Source organism: Erinaceus europaeus, chromosome 7 (genome assembly GCF_950295315.1).
Source record: "Erinaceus europaeus chromosome 7, mEriEur2.1, whole genome shotgun sequence".
In the NCBI taxonomy this organism is placed as follows: Eukaryota; Metazoa; Chordata; class Mammalia; order Eulipotyphla; family Erinaceidae; genus Erinaceus; species Erinaceus europaeus.
The window spans coordinates 67,664,664-67,688,718 of record NC_080168.1 but is presented as its reverse complement, the minus strand read 5'-3'; the positions used below and the strand labels follow the sequence as shown (position 1 = coordinate 67,688,718).

The window sequence follows — 24,055 nt, the reverse complement described above, 5'->3', positions numbered from 1 at the left end:
ATTTTAAAAAATGGAAATAATGGCCACCAGGAGCAGTGGATTTGTGGTGCCAGCACCAGCACCAGCAATAACCCTGGAGGCAAAAAAAAAGAAAGAAAGAAAGGAATAAAAAAGAGAAAGGGACAGAGACATCTGTAGCACTGCTTCACCGCTCTTGAAGCATCCCCCTACAAGTGGGGACCAGAGGCTTGAACCTGGGTCCTTGTGCCTGGTAATACATGCAGTTAATCAGGTGCAACACCACCTGGCCCCTGGGCGGTCTAAAGTCCCCGTGATTCACACCACAAAGCCAAATCCAAGACATGCTCAGCTCTATGGGCTTGTTTATGTTTTCTCTTTCACACATTTACATCCAGTTTGCAAAGTGAACCTTATACCTCACTAACACTGGGAGAACATCTGTGGTAATTGGACAATTTATAATCCATTTAAAACAACTCCACAGGGGGCTGGGCAGTGGCGAAGCAGGTTAAGCACACATAGTACGAAGCACAAGGACCGGAGTAAGGATCCCAGTTCGAATCCGTGGCTCCCCACCTTCAGGGATGTCGCTTCACAAGTGGTGAAGCAGGTCTGTAGGTGTTTATCTTTCTCTCCCTCTGTCTTCCCCTCCTCTCTCGATTTCCCTTTGTCCTACCTAACAACAACAACATCAATAACACCAGCAATAAACAAAAAGGGCCACAAAAGGGAAAAAATGGCCTCCAGGAGCAGTGGATTCATAGTGTCTGCACAAGTTCCAGCAATAGCCCTGGAGGCAAAAAAAAAAAAAAAAAAAAAAAAAACAACCTCCACAAAACAAGTTGATTCTTTGAATTAACCCCAAGGCAGAACTGAGTCTGAAAAAAATCCCACTTCTTAATAATTAATCGTTTACTTTTGGACATTTCCTTAATATAATTATAGTCTACTTTTCCCACCATGAATCTTCTTGTTTTTTTGGCAACAATATTATCACAATGAAGAACTTGACTGTTTTTTTTATTTCCTTTTTTTAAAAATAATATCACAATGAAGAACTTGACATTTTCTTTATTTTTTTATTTATTTATTTATTTTGTTTGTTTGTTTTCTGTCACTAAGGTTCCTGCTGGTGAAGCTTGGTTATCTATATTATGTCTCCACTGTTCCAGGGGCAGTTTTTTGTTGTTGTTGTTTTTATTTTCCTTTTTTAAAATTTTTGTTTATTATTGGATAGAGACAGACAAGAAATTGAGAGGGGAGGGAGGACACAAAGAGTGATAGAGACAGAGACACACCTACAGCCCTGCTTCACCGTTCGTGAAGCTTTCCCCCGCAGGTGGGGACTGGGGTCTTGAATCTGGCTCTTTGCGTGCTATAATGTGTTAGCCAGGTGTGCCCCCTCCTTGTTCTCCTTTCTTTTTCTTAGAGAGAATCAGAGAAGGAGTGAGAGAGAGAAAGACACCTGCACCTCTACGCCATCTCGGGTGGGGCTGGGAGATTAAACTGAGGTCCTTGTACATGGTGATGTGTAGACTCTACCAGGCACACTGACACCAGGCTCCAAACCTGGTGTTTTTAAGTACCTCTCTCGAACAGCACACGGAGAGCCTTGCATCCAAGTTTCTGGACTTCGTCACTGGCTGAGAAGGTGCGCATGGCATCAAAAATCAGTAGGAAAATGTCACTGTCTTCATCCAGGATCAGCAGAGTGATTTTACCTGTGTGGAACAAGTTCAGCCTGCATCAGTCCCTGTTGCTTCAGCCCTGCAGGTGCTGATCTCCACCTGGAGGGGGGGGGCTGCTCACTGTGGGCACTGTGGCCCAGGTGGGGGTGGAGAGCTCTCTGGACGAGAAGAGTTCCTGCATTACTGGCCCTCAGATCCAAGCATTTAATTGCTGGGCCCTCCCAAGGCCCAGCTGCTGCAAAGGGGTTGAGCGTGTGGGGACCATGCTGCAGTACCTATGGGTGGGCCAGGCAGCTGTCCAGCATCCACATCAAGCCCCCCTCCCTCTTCTGTGCAGCTCTTCTTTTTTAAAAAATAAATAAGGACAGCCAGAAATTGAGACAGTAGGGGGAGATAGAAAGGAAGAGACATCTGCAGCACTGCTTTGTCACTTACAAAGCTTTCCCCCTGCACATGGGGACCAGGAACTCGAACCCAGGTCCCTGAGCATTGTAACATCTGCACCCAACCAGGTGGCCCACCACCCAGCTTGTAAAAGTATTTTCTTTATTTATTTTTTATTTATTGGATAGAGACAGAAAGAAATTGAGAGGGAGAGAGAGAGGGAAAGACACAGAGAGACACCTGCAGCTCTGCTTCACCACTAGTGAAGCTTTCCCCTACAGGTGGGGACCAGGGACTTGAAGCCATGTTCTTGAGCACTGTAATGTGTGCACTCAACCAAGCACACCACCGCCTGGTCTCCCTGGGCAGCACTTCTCCTGCCTCACCCTATCTCTGCCGGCCAGCTGAGGAGCTATCTAAAATCCACGTTTCATCACACTCAAATTTAAAGTCATTATAATCAGAGGTGGCAAACAGCTCACGCAATAAAGCTAAGCCCCAGTGTGCATGCAGCCGTGGGACTGAGCCCTGGCACCACACAGGAGCACGGTGGATGGCACGAGGGCATCCAGTCCATGAATGGATGTCCACTCCACCCCTTCCTGCTCACCAACCTTCACTCTCTCCCACAGCCTCTGTGGCCCTCAGAATCAATGGGCAAAAGTTCCCCCCACACACACTTGCCTCATCTCTGTGCTGACTCTGGGCCCCACAAGTCCCCCCCAGGGTCCTCCAGTCACCCTCTCTCACACCCCGTAGAGCACTGCACCCAGCAGAGCTGCCTTCAGCTCTGTCCACCTCAGGGACATGTATTCTGGAAAGGCTCGGACTGACATTGGATCTAGCTCCTCCAACAGTGACAGTGAAACTAACTCTCTCATAGGCTCCTCCCTTAGCACACTCAAGTGGAACGTCCATCTTGGGGGGGTGTCCTGATAAAGGGGTCCTTAGCCCCACACAAAGCATTTCACCTGTGAAACCCAGAATCTAGCAAGCACTCAAGATATAAAGCTTTATATTAAAAAAAAAAAAAAACACTATTTCTCAAGCTGTAGAACACAGACTATAAAAAAGAATTAAAAGGGGCCAGGCAGTGACACACATGGTTGAATGCACACATTACAGTGCTCAAGGACATGGGTTCAAGCCTCCAGTCCCCACCTGCAGGGGGGAAGCTTCACAAGTGGTGAAGCAGGGCTGCAGGTGTCTCTCTGTTTCTCTCCATCTCCCCCTCCTCTCTCAATTTCTCTGTAACTATCCAATAATAAATAGAAATATTTTTTTAAAAAAGAAGAAACAGGGCCAGGCGGTGGCACACTTGGTTAAGTGCACACATTACAGAGCACAAGGACCCAGGTTCAAGCCCCTAGTCCCCACTTGCAGGGGGAAAGTTTCACAAGTGGTAAAGCAGGGCTACAAGTGTCTCTCTGTCTGTCTATCTATCTCCCTCTCCTCTCTCAATTTCTCTCTGTATCCAATAATAAATAAATTGAAAAAATAGAAAATAAAATAAAAAAGAAGTAACTAGAAACAAGAAAGAAAGGAAGAAATAAAAAAGAGAAAGAAAAGCATTTGAGGGGGTCAGGTGGTAGTGCAGCAGGTTAAGAGAACATGGCATAAAGCAAAAGGACTGGTGCAGGGATCCCAGTTCAAGCCCCCAGCTCCCCACCCATTGGTGGGGGGTCGTTTCACAATCGGTGAGGCAGGTCTACAAGTGTCTGTCTCTCCCCCTGTCTGTCTTCCCCTCCTTTCTCAATTTCTCTCTGTGCTGTCCAACAACAGCAATGACAACAACAATAAGGGCACCAAGGGCAAAAAAAAAAAAAAATGAGGAAAAATGGTCTCCAGGAGTGGTGGATTTGTAGTGTAGGCACCAAGACCCAGTGATAATCCTGGAGGCAAAAATAAAGAAAAAAGAAGGAGGCGAGTGGTAGCGCAGCAGGTTAAGCGCATGTGGCACAAAGCGCAAGGAGAGGCATAAGGATCCTGGTTCGAGCCCCCAGCTCCCCACCTGCAGAGGAGTCGCTTCACAAGCGGAGAAGCAGGTCTGCTTCTTTCTCTCCCCTTCTCTGTCTTCCCCTCCTCTCTCCATTTCTCTCTGTCTATCCAACAACAACATCATCAACAACAAGAATAATAATCACAGGGGGTCGGGCAGTGGCGCAGTGGGTTAAGCGCATGTGGCGCAAAGCGCAGGGACCAGCATAAGGATCCCGGTTCAAGCCCCCGGGTCCCCACCTGCAGGGGAGTCGCTTCACAGGCAGTGATGCAGGTCTGCAGGTGTCTATCTTTCTCTCCCCTTCTCTGTCTTCCCCTCCTCTCTCCATTTCTCTCTGTCCTATCCAACAACGAATTGCGTCAACAAGGGCAATAATAATAACCACAACAAAGCTACAACAAGGGCAACAAAAGGGGGGGGGAAATGGCCTCCAGGAGTGGTGGATTCATGGTGCAGGCACCGAGCCCAGCAATAACCCTGGAGGAGGAAAAAGAAAAAATAATAATAATCACAACAACGCTGAAAAAAAAAAGGGCAACAAAAGGGGGAAAAATAGCCTCCAGGAGCAGTGGATTCATGGTGCAGGCACCAAGCCCCAGCAATAACCCTCGAGGCAAAAAGAAAGAAAAAAGAAAAGAAAAGCATTCCAGATGGAGAAAGGTGAAAGCATAACATAGCCACGTGTAATCAACAAGCTCAAAATGTGAGGTGGGTGGGGGTAGGCTAGGAAATCAAATTTGAGGTAATATATAGGGGTACTTCTGACCAAGAGGTTGGAGGGAGGACTTGGGAAGAAAAAGTGGGGAGGAAGGAGACAAAGAGAGGGAAACAGAAACTGTCAGTGCACTGATTGTCCATTTTACAAAGTAGACACATATTTCAATGACACTCAGAATTCTCAGTGTCTAACTGCAGTCAGCATTCAGAGTATAGCAGTCATTGCCTGAAGTGAGGAGGAGATCCAGGGCCCTCAGGCCCACTGTGGACAGGCTCACACTGGAGCTATGGGCCGTCAGCATCTTCAGAATCAGTCTGCAATGGAAGATGGGGATGAAGGTGAGTATCACATCATACCTAGAGAGTTAATACTCCAGATACTGCTTTTCACCTATGTCCATTCTTCTCACCATGCTAATCCCCTGCACTGAAGAGTGCCCAGCTCAGGCTTCTGGCAATAGAGAAATCACTAATAGCCTCAAGAGGAAGTTATAGTAGGGGGCCAGGCAGTGGTGCACCTGGGTAAGTGCACACACTACAATGCACAAGGACCCGGGTTCAAGCCCCTGGTCCCTACCTACAGAGAGGAAGCTTCACAAGTGGTGGAGCAGGGCTACAGGTGTCTCTCTGTCTCTCTCCCTCTCAATTTCTCTGTCTCTATCCAGTAAGAAACAACTAAAAATATTTTTATAAAAAAGGAAAGTTATAATGTTCAAATTCAATTGTTAACATGACCACTCAACTCTATGTACAAAATATCAGATACAGAGTCTAAGTGGTGGCATACCCAGTTGAGCTCACACATTACCATGAGCAAGGACCCAGGTTCAAACCCAACTCCCCACCTGCAGGGGGGAAGCTCCACATATGGTAAAACAAGAACTGCAGGTAACTGTCTATCTCTCTCTCTTTCTTCCCCTCTTTCTCTCATTCTAAATATAGATATAGATATAGATATACCTGCCCCTCCCCTCTCAATTTCTCTGTCCTATCAGATAAAGAAAAAAAAGGTGGGGGATAGCCACTAGGAGCAGTAGATTTCACCTCTCAAAATGGAAAAATATTTAAGCAAAGATAAGCTTACCTATGAACAAACAGCTCGACCTGGTCTAAAGCTGTAGTTATAGTTAATACGGAAACACAATACTAAGATGTGAATTTTAGTTTTGCATAATTTTTTCTACAAACAATATACTATTAGAAGCAATATATATTCACAAATCCCTTCTCTACAACAAATAAGTCACACTAGATACAAAGAACACAGAGAGTTAATGACAGAAAATAATTTTTTTTGGCCACCTAGGTTATTGCCAGGGCCTCACACCAGCACAAGTCCTCCACTCTTGGCATTTTTTTTCTTGCCTCCAGGGTTATCCCTGGGGCTCGGTGCCTGCACTACACATCCACTGCTCCTGGAGGATATTTTTTTCCATTTTGTTGCCCTTGTTGTTTATCGTTGTTATTATTATTGTTGCCATTGCTGTCGTTATTGTTGGATAGGACACAGAGAAATCAAGAGAGGAGGGGAAGACAGGGAAGGGGAGAGAAAGACAGACACCTGCAGACCTGCTTCACTGCTTGTGAAGCCCCTGCAGGTGGGGAATCGGGGGCTCAAACTGGGATCCTTGTGCTGGTCCTTGCACTTCGCACCATGTGCACTTAATCTGCTGGACTACCGCCTGGCCCCCAGAAAATACTTTTAAATATCAAGAAATAAAGTATCTAAAAAGGTTTTCAGAGGGGGAAGTGACACACCTAGCTGAGTGCGCACATTACCATGCTCAAGGATCCAGGTTCAAACCCCTGGTCCCCACGTGCAGTAAGTTTCACAAGCGATGAAGCAGGGGTACAGGTGTCTCTCTGTCTCTCTATATATATCTATCGTCACCTTCCTTCTCCACATCTCTCTGTCTCTATCCAAAATAAGTATTTTTTAAAAAATGGTTTTTCACAGAAACAGTTTTCTTCAGAAAGAAATATCTTAATTACTCAATTACTCATAGCCAAAGAAGTAATTGAGTTGCAAAATGGAAAAAGGAAAAAAAAAAAGCATACTGGTAACATAGTTATCAAAAGATGTTGGGGGAAGTAGCATAGCCATTACAAAAAGGCTTTCAAGCCTGAGGCTCTGCTGTCCCAAGTTTAATTACCAACACCACCATAAGTCAGAGTTGTGCAGGGCTATGGTTAAAAAATAAAAGAAAGAAAAAAAAAAAAACTTTGCCACAGACTTTCTAAAAAGTAATTGTTGAGAGTCAGGCGGTAGCACAGCAGGTTAAGTGTACATGGCACAAAGCACAAGGACAGGCATAAGGATCCCGGTTCGAGCCCCCGTTTCGAGCCCCCTGCTCCCCACCTGCAGGGGAGTAGCTTCACAGGTGGTGAAGCAGGTCTGCAGGTGTCTATCTTTCCCCCTCTGTCTTCCCTCCTCTCTCCATTTCTCTCTGTCCTATCCAACAACAACGACGTCAGTAACAACAATAGTAACTACAATAACGATAAAAAAGGGCAACAAAAGGGAAAATAAATAAATATTAAAAAAACTTTTAAAAAGTAATTGTTAACTTCCTCTTTTGTCCTTCATTTTGACAATTAAACTCATTAGATAAACATTAAACTCATCAGATACCCATGTACGAATATACATAAATATTCTATTCAAAGATATTAAGGTACAACTTTGAATTACTTTTTACAAAACCAACTTTTCAGTTCCCATATTTTTTGAAGAACTAGTGGTTTTTAGTACTTTTACTATTAGAGTGAATTCTTGTTTTGAATCCGTAGTTATCTACAACTTAACCAATTGTGGAATTGCATCATTAAAATAAAACCCAATATTTTACTTTAAGTTTTCTTTTTTTTTTCCTCCAGGGTTCTCACTGGGGCTCAGTGTCAGCACTACAACCCACTGCTCCTGGTGGCCATTTTTTCCATTTTTTTGGACAGGACAGAGAAACTGAGAGAGAAGAGGGAGAAAGAAAGGGAGAGAGCCAGAAAGACATCAGCAGACCTGATTTACCACTCTTGAAACATCCCCCCTGGGAGTCGGGTGGTAGCGCAGCGGTTTAAGCACTGGTAGCTTAGCAAAGCTCAAGGACTAATGTAGGGATTCTGGTTCGAGCCCCCAGCTCCCCATCTGCAGAGGAGTTGCTTCATAGGCAGTGAAGTAGGTCTGCAGGTGTCTCTCTTTCTCTCCCCCTCTGTCTTCCCCTCCTCTCTCTATTTCGCTCTGTTCTATCCAACAATGACATCAATAACAACAGTAATAACTACAACAACAAAACAACAAGGGCAACAAAAGGGAATAAATAAATAAATATTTAAAAAGAAAGAAAGAAACATCCCCCCTGCAGGGGGGAGGGGGGCTCCAACAGGGATCCTTATGCTAGTCCTTGCTTAGTACTATGTGCACTTAACTGAGTATGCCACCAGCCAGCCCCAGTTTTTGTTTTCCAGTTGTATACAATACTTACTGGTTAGAAACTCTCCCTGTGAATCACTGATACAAGAGAAGTGTCTGTTCTTTAAATAACACTGCCAGGCTGGCTAGGATTGAAACCCCTCACACAGCAGCCACGGGCTGTGTGTCTGCCCACACCTGCGGTACTTACTGGTGGACGCCCAGGACTTCCCAATCACGACCAACATCACGGGGTCCCATTAGGCTTTGCAGTGTATTCGGACAAATTTCTATCAACTTGCATAGAAGTGACCAACCCAGCTAAAAGCAAGAAAGTAAATATTAACATTTCCTAAAGGGGCTAATGGAGCGTCTGCAGTCAAACAGCAATGTCTCCATGGCACTGGGAAGGTGAACCAAGAGACACGAGCACGTCACATACTTAAAACACATCGTTCTCCAAAACCCATCCTAGAAGGGCATCTACAAACACCATAACGTTTCTGAATGATGAGAAAACAAACATGCCAACTGTTTAAATTAAAATACAGGGCTGGGAAGATAGCTTAATGGTTATGCAAAAAGCCGTTCATGCCTGAGGCACCAAAGGCCCCAGGTTCAATCCCCAGCACCACCATATGCCACAGCTGAGCAATGCTCTGGTGAAAAAAAAATTAATGGAGCCAGGTGGTGGCACACCTGCTTAAGCACACACATTACAGGGCACAAGGACCTGGGTTCTAGCCCCTGGTCCCCATCAGCAGGGGAAAAGTTTCATGAATGGTGAAGCAGGGCTGCAGGTATCTGTCTCTTTCTCTTCTCTATCTCCCCCTCCCCTCTCAATTTCTCTCTCCAATAATAAATAAATAACTATCCAAAAACTTAATTAATTAAAATACAATAGAAACAAGTGCTGGCACACCCTGTTGAGCACACATGCTGCAACACCCAAGGAACCGGGTTCGAGCCCCCAGTTCCACCCACAGGAGGAAAGCTTCACAAGTGGTGACGCAGGTCTGCAGGTGTCTCTGTCTCTTTCCCTATCTCCCCCTTCCCTCTAGATTTCTGGCTGTTTTACCACCTCACACATTTTCTTTTAAGTATGTAGGGCTTGAGTTGCAGGGAGAAAGGACTAGGCCAGGTGGTAGTGCACCTGATTAAACACAAAATATAAGAATATATGGCAGAATATAAGTTACTGGGAAAGACTGCTCTCCAAGTGGTGAGGCTAGGTAATGGTGGTAGTGAAAGGGGCTTGTCCAATGGTGATGTCACAGCAAGAGGAGAACAACCCTGAGACCACCCCTACCCAGACTTCTTCAGAATGTGTGAACATCAGTTAACAAGGTCTGCACATCACCACTGTCCCTAGATGCCACATTTCCAAACAAGAGAGAATCCCGTTTTAGAGATTATCTTCACTCAATATACTTATACACAACATCCACTTAAGTTGCTCTGCTTTTCTGAAAATTAATAAATAAATGCAATTTTAAGTTTCTAAACTTGAAACTAGACTTAGCCCACTCTTCCTGTATATTCTTCTACCTTTAAGGGATCCCCAGCTCATTTCACCACTTCACAGAGCTAGACTTGATCTGCTCAGGAGAAGGAAAATCAAAGAACAGAAAAGATACATACTGAGCTAGGGAGACAGCGCAGGGGTTCTGCAACAGATTCTCCTGCCTGAGTCTCTGAAGCCCAAGGTTTAATCCCCAGCACCACCATCAGCCAGAGCTCAGCGGGGTTCTGGGGAAAGTAGCAGTAGTGGTAGTAGTAGTAATAAGGCTGAAGAGAAAAACATAGAAGTTCTGCAGAAGACTCTCCTGCCTGAGGCTCTGAAGGCAAATGTACGGCCACTCAACACAGAGAACTGAGGCTCTGCTAAGTATTGGGCCACACTGGAAGGGTCCCTCCAGGACCCTGCTGAGCAAAGGGACCCAGAACCAGAGCTGAACAGCCAGGCGAGAACCTCTCTGCCTCCAGGAAGTAGTGGATTAGTAAGCAAACAAAGTGAAGTGATTACACAAGAGCTCTTGATGACACTATTTCTGAATCTTCTCACACTGAAGCATGGAATGCTCTTCTCCATCATTATTTTCTCCACCATAACTTCAAACACTTGAAAAGGCAGTGATTCCTCAAAACTATTTTTACCTACATTTCAGCAGGACACCCTCCTCCATGTCAGCTGACAACACTTTGGCAATGCAGCTGTCATAGAAACTGCTATTTCTGTGCTTTCATGACATACAGAGAGACTGGTTTCCAAGTATTGAAGAAGACAGCATACTGAACAGCTTGACAGAAGCACTGAGCCACATGGAAACTAGTTCCACTCCCGCCCACACCTGCATGGCTGGCTAGGGAAGCCTAAGGGTGAGTTGGCAGGACAAGCAGTCAGCAGTTACTCTACTGGAAGATCCAGGTACCTGAGCTTGGCCCAATGATCCATTAACTTAACTAAGACAAAAAGATTCCCACCCCAGGGGGTCAGGCAGAGCACACATATTACCAAGCCCAAGGACCAGAGTTCAAGCCTCCACCCTCCACCTTCCACCTGCAGGGAGTCCACTTCATGAGCAGTGGGGCGGGTCTGCAGGTGTCTCTTTCTCTCTCCCTGTCCTTCCATCTCTCCATCCTTTCTCAATTCTTCTGTCCTATCTAGTATATATAAAAGAAGGAAAAAAAAAAAAAAGAAAAGAAAAATGGCTGCCAGGAACAGTGGATTTATAGTGCCAGCACCAGCCCCTAGTGGCTGAAGGCAAAAAGAGGGAAAAAATGCCCACCCCACCCAGATAATAGCCAGACTGGGAGTCTCATTTCACTGTAATTACCCTACAAGCCCAAGCATCTGATTAGTGCATAACAGGAGAGAGTTCCAGGAGTTAAAGGAAAATGCTGTCACTTTCATTTATGTTGTCGCTCACTTCAGGGATTGGAACTGTGAATAAAGAGAAGTGATGTGAGTAGAAGAGACAAATAAATGATCAGGGTATTTAATAAATACAGCATAAACAAGAGAAACAAAAGAGGAAAAAATAGTTTTCAGGAACAGTGGATTCATGGTGCAGGCACTGAGCCCCAACAATAACCTTGGAGGCAAATAAATAAATAAATACAGAATAAAAAGAAATACAGAAATGGTGTGTGACAGCTGGTCTGTGGACCAATTCCATAAAGACTATCACTTACTAGAAAACAGAAATAAATTTTGAGAATAGAAGTTCAGGATCTAGGAGTCAAGTGGTGACACACCTGGTTAAGCACACACATTACAGTGCACAAAGACCTGGGTTCAAGTCCTTGCTCCCCACCTGCAGGGGGGAAGCTTCACGAGTGGTGAAACAGGCTGCAGGTGTCTCTCTATCTCTTTCCCTCTCTGTCTCCCCTTTCCTTCTCAATTTCTCTCCATCTCTAGCCAACAAAATAAAAATAAAGGGGCCAGGTGGTGGCGCACCTGGTTAGGTGCACACATTACAGTATGGGAGAACCCTGGTTCAGGTCCCCGGTCCCCACCTACAGGGGGAAAGCTTCATGAGTGATGAAGCAGGGTTGCAGGTGCCTCTGTCTCCTCCTTCCCTCTCAATTTCTGTCTTTATCCAGTAGCAAATTTTTCCCACTTTTGTTGCCCTTGTTGTTAGTTATTATTGTCATTGCTGTCGTTGTTGGATAGAATAGAGAGAGATTGAGAGAGATGGGGAAGATAGAGAGAAGGAAAGAAAGACAGACACCTTCAGACCTGCTTCACCACTTGTGAACGACCCCCCTGCAAGTGGGGAGCTGGGGGCTCGAACCAGGATCCTTAACACCGGTCCTTGCACTTTGTGCCATGTGTGTTTAACCTGCTGCACTACCGCCCAGCACACAAGAAAGATAGGAGGAGTGAGAAAGAACCAGACATCACTCTGGTACACGTGCTGCCAGGGACTGAACTCTGGACCTCACACTTGAGAGTCAATGCTTTATCCACTGCGCCACCTCCTGGACCACACAAATAAAATTTTTAATAATAACGATAATAATAAAATTTAAAAAGAAATTCAAGATCTAGAATATCATGTTAAAGGAATTCTGAAAACAAATGCTATCACCCACTTTTGCTATTCTTTGTATTTGTAAAGGTGTTTGCTGAGACCAAATGTCAGCTCAGCTCTAGTGTGTGTGAGGCTGAGTAAGGACTAACTCTGGGGCCTTGAGAATGGAAGTCCTAAGCACACTTTAATCTTGACCTCTGATGGATAATTTATACATGAAATGCCTCATTAAGAGCTTGAACTTCAGTACTTAATCTCAAAACAATGTTTTAATTACATCAGAAACACGGGAGGCCCGGCAGAGGTGTACCTGGTTAAGTGTACATAGTACTAAGCACAAGGAGCTATGCAAGGATCTGGGTTTGAGCCCCCCCACCTGGGACACTTCACAAGTAGTGAGGCAGGTCTGCAGGTGTCTCTCTGTTTCTCTCCTTCTCTATCTCCCACTCCCCTCTCAATTTCTCTCTGTCCTGTCCAATAAAATGGAAAAAAATGGCCACCAGAAGCAATGGATTCATAGTGCTGGCACTGAGCCCCAGCAATAACTGTAGGGGCAAAAACAAAACAAACAAACATATATTAATTACATCAGCAATATATTTAAAAAAAAATTTTTTAAATAAAACACTGAGTTACCTCTAGGGCTGGGTCTGGCACTACAAATCTACTGCTACTGGTGGCCATTTTTTCTTTTTTTTTTTCTTTCTGTTATACTTGATAGGACAGGACAGAGAAATTGAGAAGGGAGGTGAGATAGAGAGGGAGAAAGAAAGATAGCTGCAACCCTGCTTCACCGCTCCTGAAGCGGACCCCCCTGTAAGTGGGAAACGGCTCAAACCTGGGTCCTTGTGTGTGGTATTATGTGAACTTAACCGGGTGCACCACCACCTGGTCCCAGAAAAAAAAAAAACACTTTCTATATGGAGCTTTGAAATACCAGTAGAGACCCCCTTTGCATGGCAGATAGGATCTATGATACCTAAGAATTAATCATGTCACTGTGTTTACACCAAACAACCAGAATTTCCTGCATGAGTTCAGCAGCCCAAGGACTCTGTAACAGAAAAAGGGTCAGAAGTGACCTGGGTCTTGCACAGCTCCCGGCTAAGAAAAGTACAGAGGGAACGGGCAGTGGTTAAGCACACATAGTACTAAGCACAAGGACCCACGAAAGAACACAGGTTCTACCCCCCACTCCCCACCTGCAGGGGGAAAGCTTCACAAGTGGTGAAGCAGGTCTTCAGGTACTTTCTTTTTTTTTTTTTTTGCCTCCAGGGGTTTGGTGCCTGCACTACAAATCCACTACTACTGCTTTTTTTTTTCTTTTTTTTTTGATAGAACAGAGAGAAACTGAGACGTGTGGGGAAGACAGAGAGGGACAGAGAAAGATTAAGACACCCGCAGACCTACTTCACCACTTGTGATGTGAGCCCCCCCTGCAGGTGGGGAGCTGGGGGCTCAAACTGGGATCCTTGAGCCAGTCTTTGTGCTTCACACCATGTGTGCTTATCCCGGTGCACTACCACCCAGCCCCCTGGGTATTTCTCTTCCTCTCTCCCTATCTGTCTCTTCCCTCTCAATTTCCCTCTGTCCTGTGCAATAAAAACAGAAGGAAAAAAAAAATGGCATCCAGGAGCAGTGGATTCATAGTGTCAGTACCGAGCCCCAGCAATAACCCTGGAGGCAGACAGAGAGAGAGACAGACAGACAGACAGACAAAAAAAATCCAGTGAGGGGCACTTGCTGGGTGCCCATGAACAATCTGAAATGCTAAAAAAAAAAAAAAAAAAAAAAAAGTAAGGACGGAGCACAGCAATTCAGTCAGAAAGATCCAGAAACAGTATGATCAAGAGCTCTTGTGTAATCACTTCACTATGTCACTCTTCTTTGCTGGGTGCAGGGGCATTCTCACCTAGCTGCTCAACATTGATTCTGGACCATTCAGTCAGCAGCAGGCTAAAGGAGTATTTAAACAGGCACACAGGGGTGAATCTAATATCATGTCATACTCAACTGCCAAGTCAGATGCCAGGACTGTCTTGCCTCCATGTCTCTGTACTACTAAAAGGACACCAACAAGAAGGCCCATGCTTGGGTGGCTTCTGATATAAGGGAGCACTGGGGGGGGGGGGTATGGGAGGGTGCCATATGAGACATTGCATACTCTGGGCCCTACAAATCAGACTAGGCTCAAAGCCTTGAACAGTGAGCCCACTGGGCCTCACTGCCCTCAACAGAGCCAGCCCACCAGGCCCCACTGCCCTGAGCAGAGCCAGCCCACCAGGCAGGCCCCACTTCCCTGAGCAGAGCAGCCCATCAAGCCCCACTGCCCTGAGCAGAGCCAGTAGTGAGCACCAAGCAAAGTCTGAGGCCAATGCTGCAGGCAGGTGCTGAACACCTGGGTAGGTGAGAGGCAGCATGGACTATGGCCGAAGCCCTGGGCAGAAGCTGCCTAAGTGCTAAGGACATAGCATATGCTGTCTCCTTGTTCTCACTGTCCAGTTTACCGGAACACTGAATAGCAGTAGTTTGAGGAGAATAATAAAAGCAACCACCTATACCAGACCTAGAGATACTCATGGAAAAGAAGTCGGAGTAACTCTGGAGACAGTTCATTGGACTTTCCTGCCGGGCATTTTCTGTTCAGCACATGGCACCAGGTATGCAGGAGTGGTGCTCAGGGTGACTTCTCTTTTTCTTCCCCACATGAATGTTCCCGTGCTCAATAAATAAAGCAAATCTTTATAACAAAGGAGGGGCCAGATGGTGGCACACCTGGTTGAGCACATGCTACCATGTGCAAGGACCTAGATTCAAGCCCCCGGTCCCTACCTGCAGGGGGAAAGCTTTGTAAGTGGTGAAGCAAGGCTGCAGGTATCTGTCTTTCTCCTCTCTATCTCTTCCTATCCTCTCAATTTCTGACTGTTTCTATCCAATAAATAAAAATAATAAAAACATTTTTGGACCTGGTGGTGATGCACCTGGTTGAGGCACAGGTTACTGTGCACAAGGACCCAGGTTCGAGCCCCCAGTTCCTACCTGCAGGGGGAAAGCTTTGCAAAGTGGTGAAGCAGTGCTGCAGGTGTCTCTCTGTCTCTCTCCCTATCATACCCTTCCCTCTAGATTTCTCACTGTCTCTATCCAATAAATAAAGATAATAAAATTTTTTTAAAAATAAAAACATTTTTTAAAAAAGGAGAGTGGGGGGGGCCCCAGGTAGCGGTGCAGCTGGTTGAGCACACACTTCACCATGTACAAGGACCGCGGTTTTAGCCCCTGCTCCCCTCCTGCAGGGGGAAAAGCTTCACTAGTGAAGCAGGTCTGCCATGTCTGTCTCTCCCTCTATCTCCCTTCCCCTCTTAATTTTTCTCTGTCCTGTCAGATAAAATAAAAGAAGGCAAGGGCATCTGGTTCTCCTGACCAGACACTGGCAGAGCAGGTGTGAACACATGGCAAAGGCAAACAGAGGTCCAGCCCACTCTCCCAGCCAGCCAGCCTCTGGAGGCCTGTCTGCAGAAAGTCCAGCTTCCCCACTGCCCTGAGTGAGTTCTCTCCTTCAAGACCTAATACGATTTCAGTTCTGCCAACTTTAAAAGCCATGGAGGAAGTCAGCAGGTGAGGCAGCATTTTGTTCTGCCTGTAAGTCAGCCTTGGCCTTCATGTGAGGGCAGCTCTATTAACATTTCTAATCGAGTCATCAATGGCTGGGTCTCCAGTTGCTGATTCCACAAGTGGAATGCTCTGGGCATTTTACGTTGACCGGCTCAGAATCCAGGGTGGAGTGAACAGTCACTTTCTGCCAGCAGCACCAGAACCTTGTCTTTAGGAGCCCTGAGAGAGGAGTGCATCAGGCTCCCTCCACGCACCCATGCCCAGAGTCCTGACCTGCTGGACGCTGGGGATGCTCAGGTAGGAGTCCAGGACCACCAGCAGCGGCACGTGCATGTTCTGGTCCTGGAAAAGCTGGGGGGCTGGAGGCAGAAGGGGCGGAAGTCAGGTCGCCCCCGAAACCCCAACCCCAGCCCCAGCCCCAGCCCCACCCCCACCCAAGTCTGGCTGCCCCCTCTCCCCCCAGACCTGGCTACCTTCTGCCCCCAGACATGACTACCCCCTCCACACCCCCCAGACTGGCTGACCCCTGCCCCCCTGGCCTGGCTGCCCACTGCCCCCTGGCCTGACAGGCCCCTGCCTCCCTGGCCCCCCAGCCCCTCACCGTGGTCAGTGTAGGTGAGCAGCAGCGCGTCCTCCAGCGTCTGCAGCAGCGTGCCCACCTGCTGGCCCTCCTGCACGTGCCGCAGCCGCACCGTCAGCTTCCGCAGCGCCTCTCGGTCCTCCTCCACGCGCCCCCGGCCCTCCTCCACGCTCCCCCGGCCCGCAGGGCCCGCCATACCGCCGGTAGGGGCGATCCAGGGGCGCTGGGGGTGCTTGGGACAGGGTGCTGGGGGTCACTGCAGGGGCGCTGGGGGCGCTGGGGACAGGGTGCTGGGGGTCACTGCAGGGGCGCTGGGGACGGGGTGGTGGGAGGGTCACTCCGGCTGCGGGGGCGCTGAAGAGGGGCTCTGGGAACTGGGTCCAGGAGCAATGGGGGGGTTCTGGGGACAAGGCGTTGGGGGGGTCACTCCAGAGCACTCTGGGGGGCCCTGGGGAGGTGCTTTTGGGGACAGGGGCTGGGGGGCGCTGCGATGGCGCTGGAGGACTCCCGGGAGGGGGGCCCCGCGGGCTCCGGCTGCAGGCAGGGCCCTCGGGACTGACCAGGCGGGTAGACTCTGTACACGGTTACCCCGCCTGTTTCTGGTCGCCCCCTGCGCCCCTGTCCCTCCGCGCGCCCGCCCGCCACGGGAGACATACCTGGGGGGACGCCCCGACCTGGCGGGGACCCTAGCTGCCGCCGGAAAGGAGCAGGGAGCCGGGAGAGGGTGGGGCTGGGGAAGGGAAGGGAAGGGCGGGGAGTCCAGTGCGGGGGGGGGGGGGAGGGGGTGCAGAGGGAGGGGAGGGAACTGGCGGGGAATCCACTGGGGGGCGGGGAGTCTACTGGGGGCGGGGGGGTGGGAGAGAAAGGGCGGGGAGTCCTCTGGCGGGGGCGGGAGGAGGGGCAAGGGAGTCCACTGGCTGGGGGCGGGGGGCCCCGTACTGGGAGGAAGCGGAAGGCAGCGCCTCCTCCGGGTTAAGAATAGCCAGGGGACTGGGGGGATCTGGGGGGGTGGGGAGGGACCTGGGTTTCGCCCAAACTTCCCGTCTCCGACTTCAGAACAAACTAGAGGGGGGCATCGCGAGCCCCAGTACAGAAGAGGGCCCCCCTCAGGCCTTCGTCTCCGGGAACCCGAAGGGGGACACAGGAGATCAGGTGAAAGGAGCCACCTTCCCGCGTCACAGCCGAGGCTTCCAGCGGGAAAGGGTCTTGGCCACGCGCGGGGAGATCTGGGGCAGGGTGTCACAACTGTAGCCACATGGCCTGCGTGCAGGTGTCAGAAGGCGGGGGGTGGGGGGATGCACAGGCAGAACCCCCAGCACTCTGGAAACCAGGGGGCAGGGCTCATGCCCCCAGGTACATCACATCCCCCAGGTACATCACCTCCCCCAGGTACATCACCTCCCCCCCAACCCCCTCCTCACAGCTCCCTCATGTACATCCCCTCCCCACTGCTCCCCCAGGAAGATCAATTCCTCCAGTTACATCACCTCAGATGCCAACTGAAAGTTCCCAGCTGAAGGCACAGTTGGGCTTCCTTGATCAAGCATGTTGGCAAGATTGTGTAACTCATAAAGACTTTACTGTTTAACAGACACATGATATGGTGCATAGTTGGGGGTCAAGAGACAGCCCACCCAATAGGGCACGCACATTGTCCTGTGCACAGAAGTTCAGATCCTGACACAACCCAGCAACATCACCCCAACACTGGTCCTCAGTGTCTCTCTGACTCTCTCTACCTGAAATCAAGAATAATAAGGGGGGGGGGGGGGGACAGCAGGTTGAGTGCACATGTTACAATGCGCAAGGACCTGGGTTCTGGCCCCAGGTTCCCACCTGCAGGGGAGAACACTTCACAAGTGGTGAGGCAGGGCTGTAGGTGTGTCTCTCTGTCTCTCTCCCTCTCTATCTCTTCCTTTTCTCTCAATTTCTGGCTGTCTCTATCCAATAAACAAGTAAGATTTTTTTTTAAATTAAAAAATAAAGAAAAGAATGAAAACAGCAGTCTGTGGAGTTAACTCAGCCTGGCAGAGCATAGAACATGCATGCCTGAGGCTACTGACACCAAATCCTGCTAACTTCTGTGTTGTCTGTAAATAAGTACATTTTCTAAAGAATAAAAAGTAAGCTTGGAATTGGTTTGGGAAGTGGCACAGTGTATAAAGCATTGGACTCTCAAGCATGAGGTACTGAGTTCAATCCCCAGCAGCACATGGACTAGAGTGACATCTGATTCTATTTCTCTCAATAAATAAAATATTAAAAAGCAAAAAAAAAAAAAAAAAAGTAAGCTTGGGAGCACTGGGGTCATGCATCTGGGTAGGCCCTCCCTAGTGCTACTAAGTAAATAAATAATGAATAAAAGGTCTACAGTTGAGATGATAGAATGATTATAGTTACTGTGAAGGAATCCAGAGAGACAGGGCGGAAAAAGGATGGAGGAAAAGATAGACAGCACTGATTTTTGTCAGGTGGCTGGTGAAGATAGGTAACTGTGTCATGTGATCCAGCATACACATTCTCTGCATGAAACTAAGCAGGCTGAAGACAGCCCAGACTCGCTGCCAGCATGCTCATACCAAGCTAGCATCTCAGCTTGTTTCCCCTCTGACTGCACCAGGAGCCCTGGGCCTCCTCCCACTTCTCCTGCACCTGTTACCCTTTCTTCTGGACCCTCCCCTACAAGAAACAGAAACCAGATCCCTCTGAAGGCTGCATCTAATTAGGAGGTTCCCCCACCCTCATTCACTTACCACAGCCACTTCATCAAGTCTTTACTGTCTCTCCATAGGAGTCTGGCTGAGGCCTGAGCTCACTGCCCTGTGCACAGTACCCTCCCACCTCCGGCCCTGGCAAAGAGAAGCTTCTGTGCATTTCCAGAATGAATGGAGTGACTAGCCCCAGACTGGACAAGGTCCTGAGTGGTGTTGAGACTGAAGAGGAGGGCAGCACATATGTGCACACATTTAACAGAGGTAGCATTTGGCAGGTGATATAACAGTTTGGAACATTTGACTCACTTCCTAGGAGTATAAAAAATAAAATTGGCATTACCACCTGCAACAAAAAGGTACCTTTCAGGTGCCTCAAGAGTTAAATAACATTTATTTTGAAAAGAAAATGTACACTTATTCAATTGTTTTTCATTCAATCAATCTTGCTGGAAGCAAACATAACAACTAAGAAACTCTGAGGCTATGAAACTAAGAGTCTATGTGGCTTCATACAAATGTACATTTTTTATTTTATTTTATTTTACTTTACTGAGGCAAATGTCCATTTCCTGCAGTTAAATAAAATGATCTCAAGGCAATGAATGTAAAACTAAAAAAAAAAGTTGTTGGGGGGGGTGGGTGGTGGCATACCTGGTTGAGCAAACATTACAAAAAAAGTTGTGATGCATATGCCAAAAATTAATAGTATGTAAAAAATAGCTATTGGGAGTCGTGCAGTAGCGCAGCAGTTAAGCACAGGTGGTGCAAAGCACAAGGACTGGCATAAGGATCCCGGTTCATGCCCCCAGCTCTCCACCTGTAGGGGAGTCACCTCACAGGCAGTGAAACAGGCCTGCAGATGTCTATCTTTCTCTCCTCCTCTCTGTCTTCCCTGCCTCTCTACATTTCTCTCTGCCCTATCCAACAACAACAACATCAATAACAACTTCTGGCACTCATGTGGAGTGGATCCAGCCAGGGGGAAAGTCACCCATCCTCCCTCACTAGCTCTCAGGGACCACGTGATTCAGAAAGGAGGACTCAGGGAGTACTCTGGTACGAACACTCATTTATTTGGACATGGATACAGGTTTATATACAGAGTTAAACAAAGAACATTTTTCACATATGTCAGAAAGTACAGGTTTCGTAAAGGTCAGCTTTCCCCTATGGTAGGGGGCTGATATGACAAGAATTGATGCGATACATAAAGGTCAAAACGATTATTCTCCATGATGCAGGCAGGTTAATTATCCAAAGGCATTTGACAGAAGCATAGGGGTTAAACCAGTAAGGTGAGGTAGAGAAAAGAAATACAAAGCTTGATGTAAATAACAGATATCAAAGGACACAAGGAAATAAGATTTGGGGGCTTTTCATTGTCTGGTGTTAGGGGTGTATGATAAGAGTATGTTCTCCTTTGTGATGAAAAGGTGAAGTGGATGTGTGAACTTTGAGTGAACCCTAAAGCAGGCAACCATTTGGCCTGCTGCTAGCAGGGAAAACTAAGTGTGAGATACTTGTAGGCTTTCTGTGAGCTTGAGAGACTAACAAGGAGAAACCTGAGTCTGGGAGACTTTTCCCTCTTGGCTCATCTCTATTAGGAGAGAGGCTAACAAGTGGGGTGTCTTTCCAGACCTCCATCCAAGGATGGGAGCTTCCCTAAGCTCTACCAAGCTTTCACATAGTCCCATAGACAACAACAATAATAACTACAACAATAAAAAAAAATAGCTATCACAGTGGCAAAGCAAGTTGTGATATATATACACAATGGAATACTGCTCAGCTATTAAACACAGTGCGATCTTGGATGGAGCTTGAAAAAATCATGTTAAGTGAAATAAGTCAGAAACAGAAGGATGGGGGGTCAGGCGGTAGCGCAGAGGGTTAAGTGCAGGTGGCACAAAGCACAAGGACCGGGGTAAGGATCCCAGTTCCAGTCCCTGACTCCCCACCTGCAGGGGAGTCGCTTCATAGGCAGTGAAGCAGGTCTGCAGGTGTCTGTCTTTCTCTCCCCCTCTGTCTTCCCCTCCTCTCTCCATTTCTCTCTGTCCTATCCAACAAAAAATGACATCAACAACAACAATAATAATCACAACAAGACTACAACAACAAAGGCAACAAAAGGGGGGGGGGGATATGGCCTCCAGGAGCGGTGGATTCATGGTGCAGGCACTGAGCCCCAGCAATAACCCTGGAGGCAAAAAAAAAAAAAAAGAAAGAAACAGAAGGATGAATATGGGATGATCTCACTCTCAGGCAGAAGTTGAAAAACAAGATCAGAAGAGAAAACACAAGTAGAACCTAAATTGGAATTGGCATATTGCACCGAAGTAAAAGACTCTGGAGTGGATGGGGGGGGGTGAGAATACAGATTCAAAAAGGATGACAGAGGACCTACTGGGGGTTGTATTGTTATATGAAAAACTGGGAAATGTTAATGCATGTACAAACTATTGTATTTACTGTCGAATGTAAAAAATTAATTCCCCAATAAAGAAATTTAAAAAAATGGCTATCACAAAGCATAAATGATTACGGCTGGGGCTTGGTGCCTACACTATGGTGCATACACTACTCCGCTCCTGGAGACTATATTCCCCATTTTGTTGCCCTTGTTGTTACTGTATTGTTATTATTATTGCTATTATTGTTGGATAGGAAATAGAGAACTCGAGAGAGGAAGGGAAGACAGAGACGGGGAGAGAAAGATAGACACCTGCAGACCTGCTTCATCACTTGTGAAGTGACCCTCCTGTAGGTGGGGAGCCGGACGCTCACACCTGGATCCTTATGCTGGTCCTTGCACTTTGTGCCATGTGTGCTTAAGCCGCTACTGCCCAGCACCCAGTAGTCAACATTTTAAATGAGAAAAGATGGAAAAACAATTTATAGAACAATGGCAAGAAGTCTATCAAAACATGCTCACCCTCCTCAGATGTCAGGAAAGTGCAAACCAACAACATAATGTGATACCATGCAGTACCCCTAGGCTAACCAAAAGTGAAAAGGTTGGGCCTTGGTGGTGGCACACCAGTAGAGCATATGAATTACTATGTGCACGGGCCTGGATTCAAGAACCCCAGCCCCTACCTACAGGGAGGAAGCTTCATAGACAGTGGAGCAGGGCTGCAAGTGTCTATTCTCTCCCCTCTTCAATCAAAAAAAAAAAAAAAAAAAAGGAAAGCAGGAGGGAAAGAAGGGGGGGAAAAGGCTGACTGCTGGTGGGAATGTAAACTGACCCAACCCCTATGGAACGCAGTCTAGAGAACTCTCAGAAGGCTAGAAGTGAACCTGCCCTATGACCTTGCAATTCCTCTCCTGGAGGTATATCCTAAGGAACCAAACACACCCATCCAAAAAGATCAGTGTATACCTATGTTCATAGCAGCACAATTTTTAATAGCCAAAACCTGGAAGTAACCCAGGTGTCCAACACCAGATGAGTGGCTGAGGAAGTTGTCTAGATACACAATGGAATACTACTCAGCTATTTAAAATGGTTATTTCACCTTCTTCACCCCATCTTGGGATGGAGCTTGAAGGATTCATGTGAAGTGAGATAAATCAGAAACAAAAGGATGAATATGGGATGATCTCACTCATAGGCAGAAGCTGAAAAACAAGATCAGATGAGAAAACACTAAGAAGAACTTGGTGTACTTCACCAAAGTAAAAGACTCTGGAGTTGGGGGAGGGTTCAGATCCTGGAATAGGATGGCAGAGGAAGACCTAGTGGGGGTTGAATTGTTATATGGAAATGTTATGCATATACAAACTATTGTATTTTACTTTGACTATAAGCCATTAATCCTTCAATAAATAAAAAATAAATAAGTCGCATATATTCCTGTAATAGACTTGCCTAAATTTGTTCAAAATATTGAACTAGAACTCTTCCTGTATCCACATGACTAACTGGCGACATGAAGTACTAGGCTCTGGAAAGGTTACGGTGCTGATATTAATACTCTGGTGCTGGAGACTGGGCAGTGGCACACCTGGTTGAGCATCCACATTAAAATTCACAAGGACCCAGGTTCAAGCCTCCAGCCCCCATCTTCAGGAGGAAAGCTTCACAAGCAGTGAAGCAGGACTGTAGTTGTCTCACTTCCTCTCCATCTCCCACTCCCCTCATAATTTCTGGCTGTCTCTGCCCAATAAATAAATATAGATAATTTAAAAAATACTTTGGTGCTATAAGCATGCAGAATTTCTTGTGCTTTAGGGGTAAATGCAGGTGTGGTGAAAGTATAAAAACCATGCATGGCCATAAGCAATTCTAGTTAGTGGATACCTCTGGGGCGGAAAGTTAAGACTTACCCTGTGGTGATGATGCTTAGCAAAATAAGTAAAGAGATGAAAGACAACTAGCAGATAGTTTCTTTCTTTTCCTTTCTTTATTTTTTTATATTTTTTAGTGTGTGTGTGTGTGTGTGTGTGTGTGTGTGTGTGTGTGTGTGTGTGTGTTTGCCTCCAAGATTATTACTGGGGCTCAGGCGTCCCACCTGCAGGTGGAAAGTCAGAGGCCCAAACCCAGATCCTTGCACTGGTCCTTGAATTTAGTACCATATGCACCTAACTGAATGCAACACCACCTGCCCCCTCCCCACCCAGATAGGGAAAAAGAGAGGCAGGCTGGGAGTATGGATTGACCTGTCAATGCCCATGTTCAGCAAGGAAGCAATTACAGAAGCCAGACCTTCCACCTTCTGCATCCCACAGATAGTTTCACTCATATGTGGGATTTAAAGAACTGAGGCACAAGAACTTGAAGAGGAAAAGAAAAAAAAAACCAGAAGCAAGCAAATTGATTCTAAGACTTGTGAGAACTCTAGTGGTTCTCCTTGGGAGGTAGGAGAATGGGAACACAGAATTCTGGTGGTGGATGTGGTATGGAACTAGACCCTGTCATCATACAATCCGGTGACCCACCAGTCATCACAAATAAAAA

At 47.0% G+C, this 24,055-nt stretch overlaps 1 protein-coding gene and 1 long non-coding RNA gene across 6 annotated transcripts in view; one reads left to right on the top strand and one right to left on the bottom strand.

Moving 5' to 3' along the window:
• Positions 1-17,124, bottom strand: part of LRRK2 (leucine rich repeat kinase 2) — a 155,947-nt gene extending 138,823 nt beyond the window's left edge. For 2 of the 5 annotated variants that reach the window (XM_060194680.1, XM_060194679.1), the window contains exon 1: positions 1,548-1,723. In XM_060194680.1, coding sequence (XP_060050663.1) covers positions 1,548-1,620 — 73 coding nt within the window. In that variant the 5' untranslated portion in view covers positions 1,621-1,723. Of the gene's footprint in view, positions 1-1,547; positions 1,763-4,975; positions 5,065-8,366; positions 8,477-16,077; positions 16,164-16,405; positions 16,661-17,040 lie in introns of those variants that run through there. The other 3 variants (XM_060194684.1, XM_060194683.1, XM_060194682.1) reach the window with 3 other exon arrangements.
• On the top strand, positions 15,785-21,222 carry LOC132539439 (uncharacterized). Its single transcript, XR_009550729.1, has 3 exons — positions 15,785-16,101; positions 16,420-16,587; positions 19,176-21,222. It is a non-coding gene; the product is annotated as an uncharacterized LOC132539439 (long non-coding RNA).
• The last annotated feature ends 2,833 nt before the right edge of the window (positions 21,223-24,055 follow it).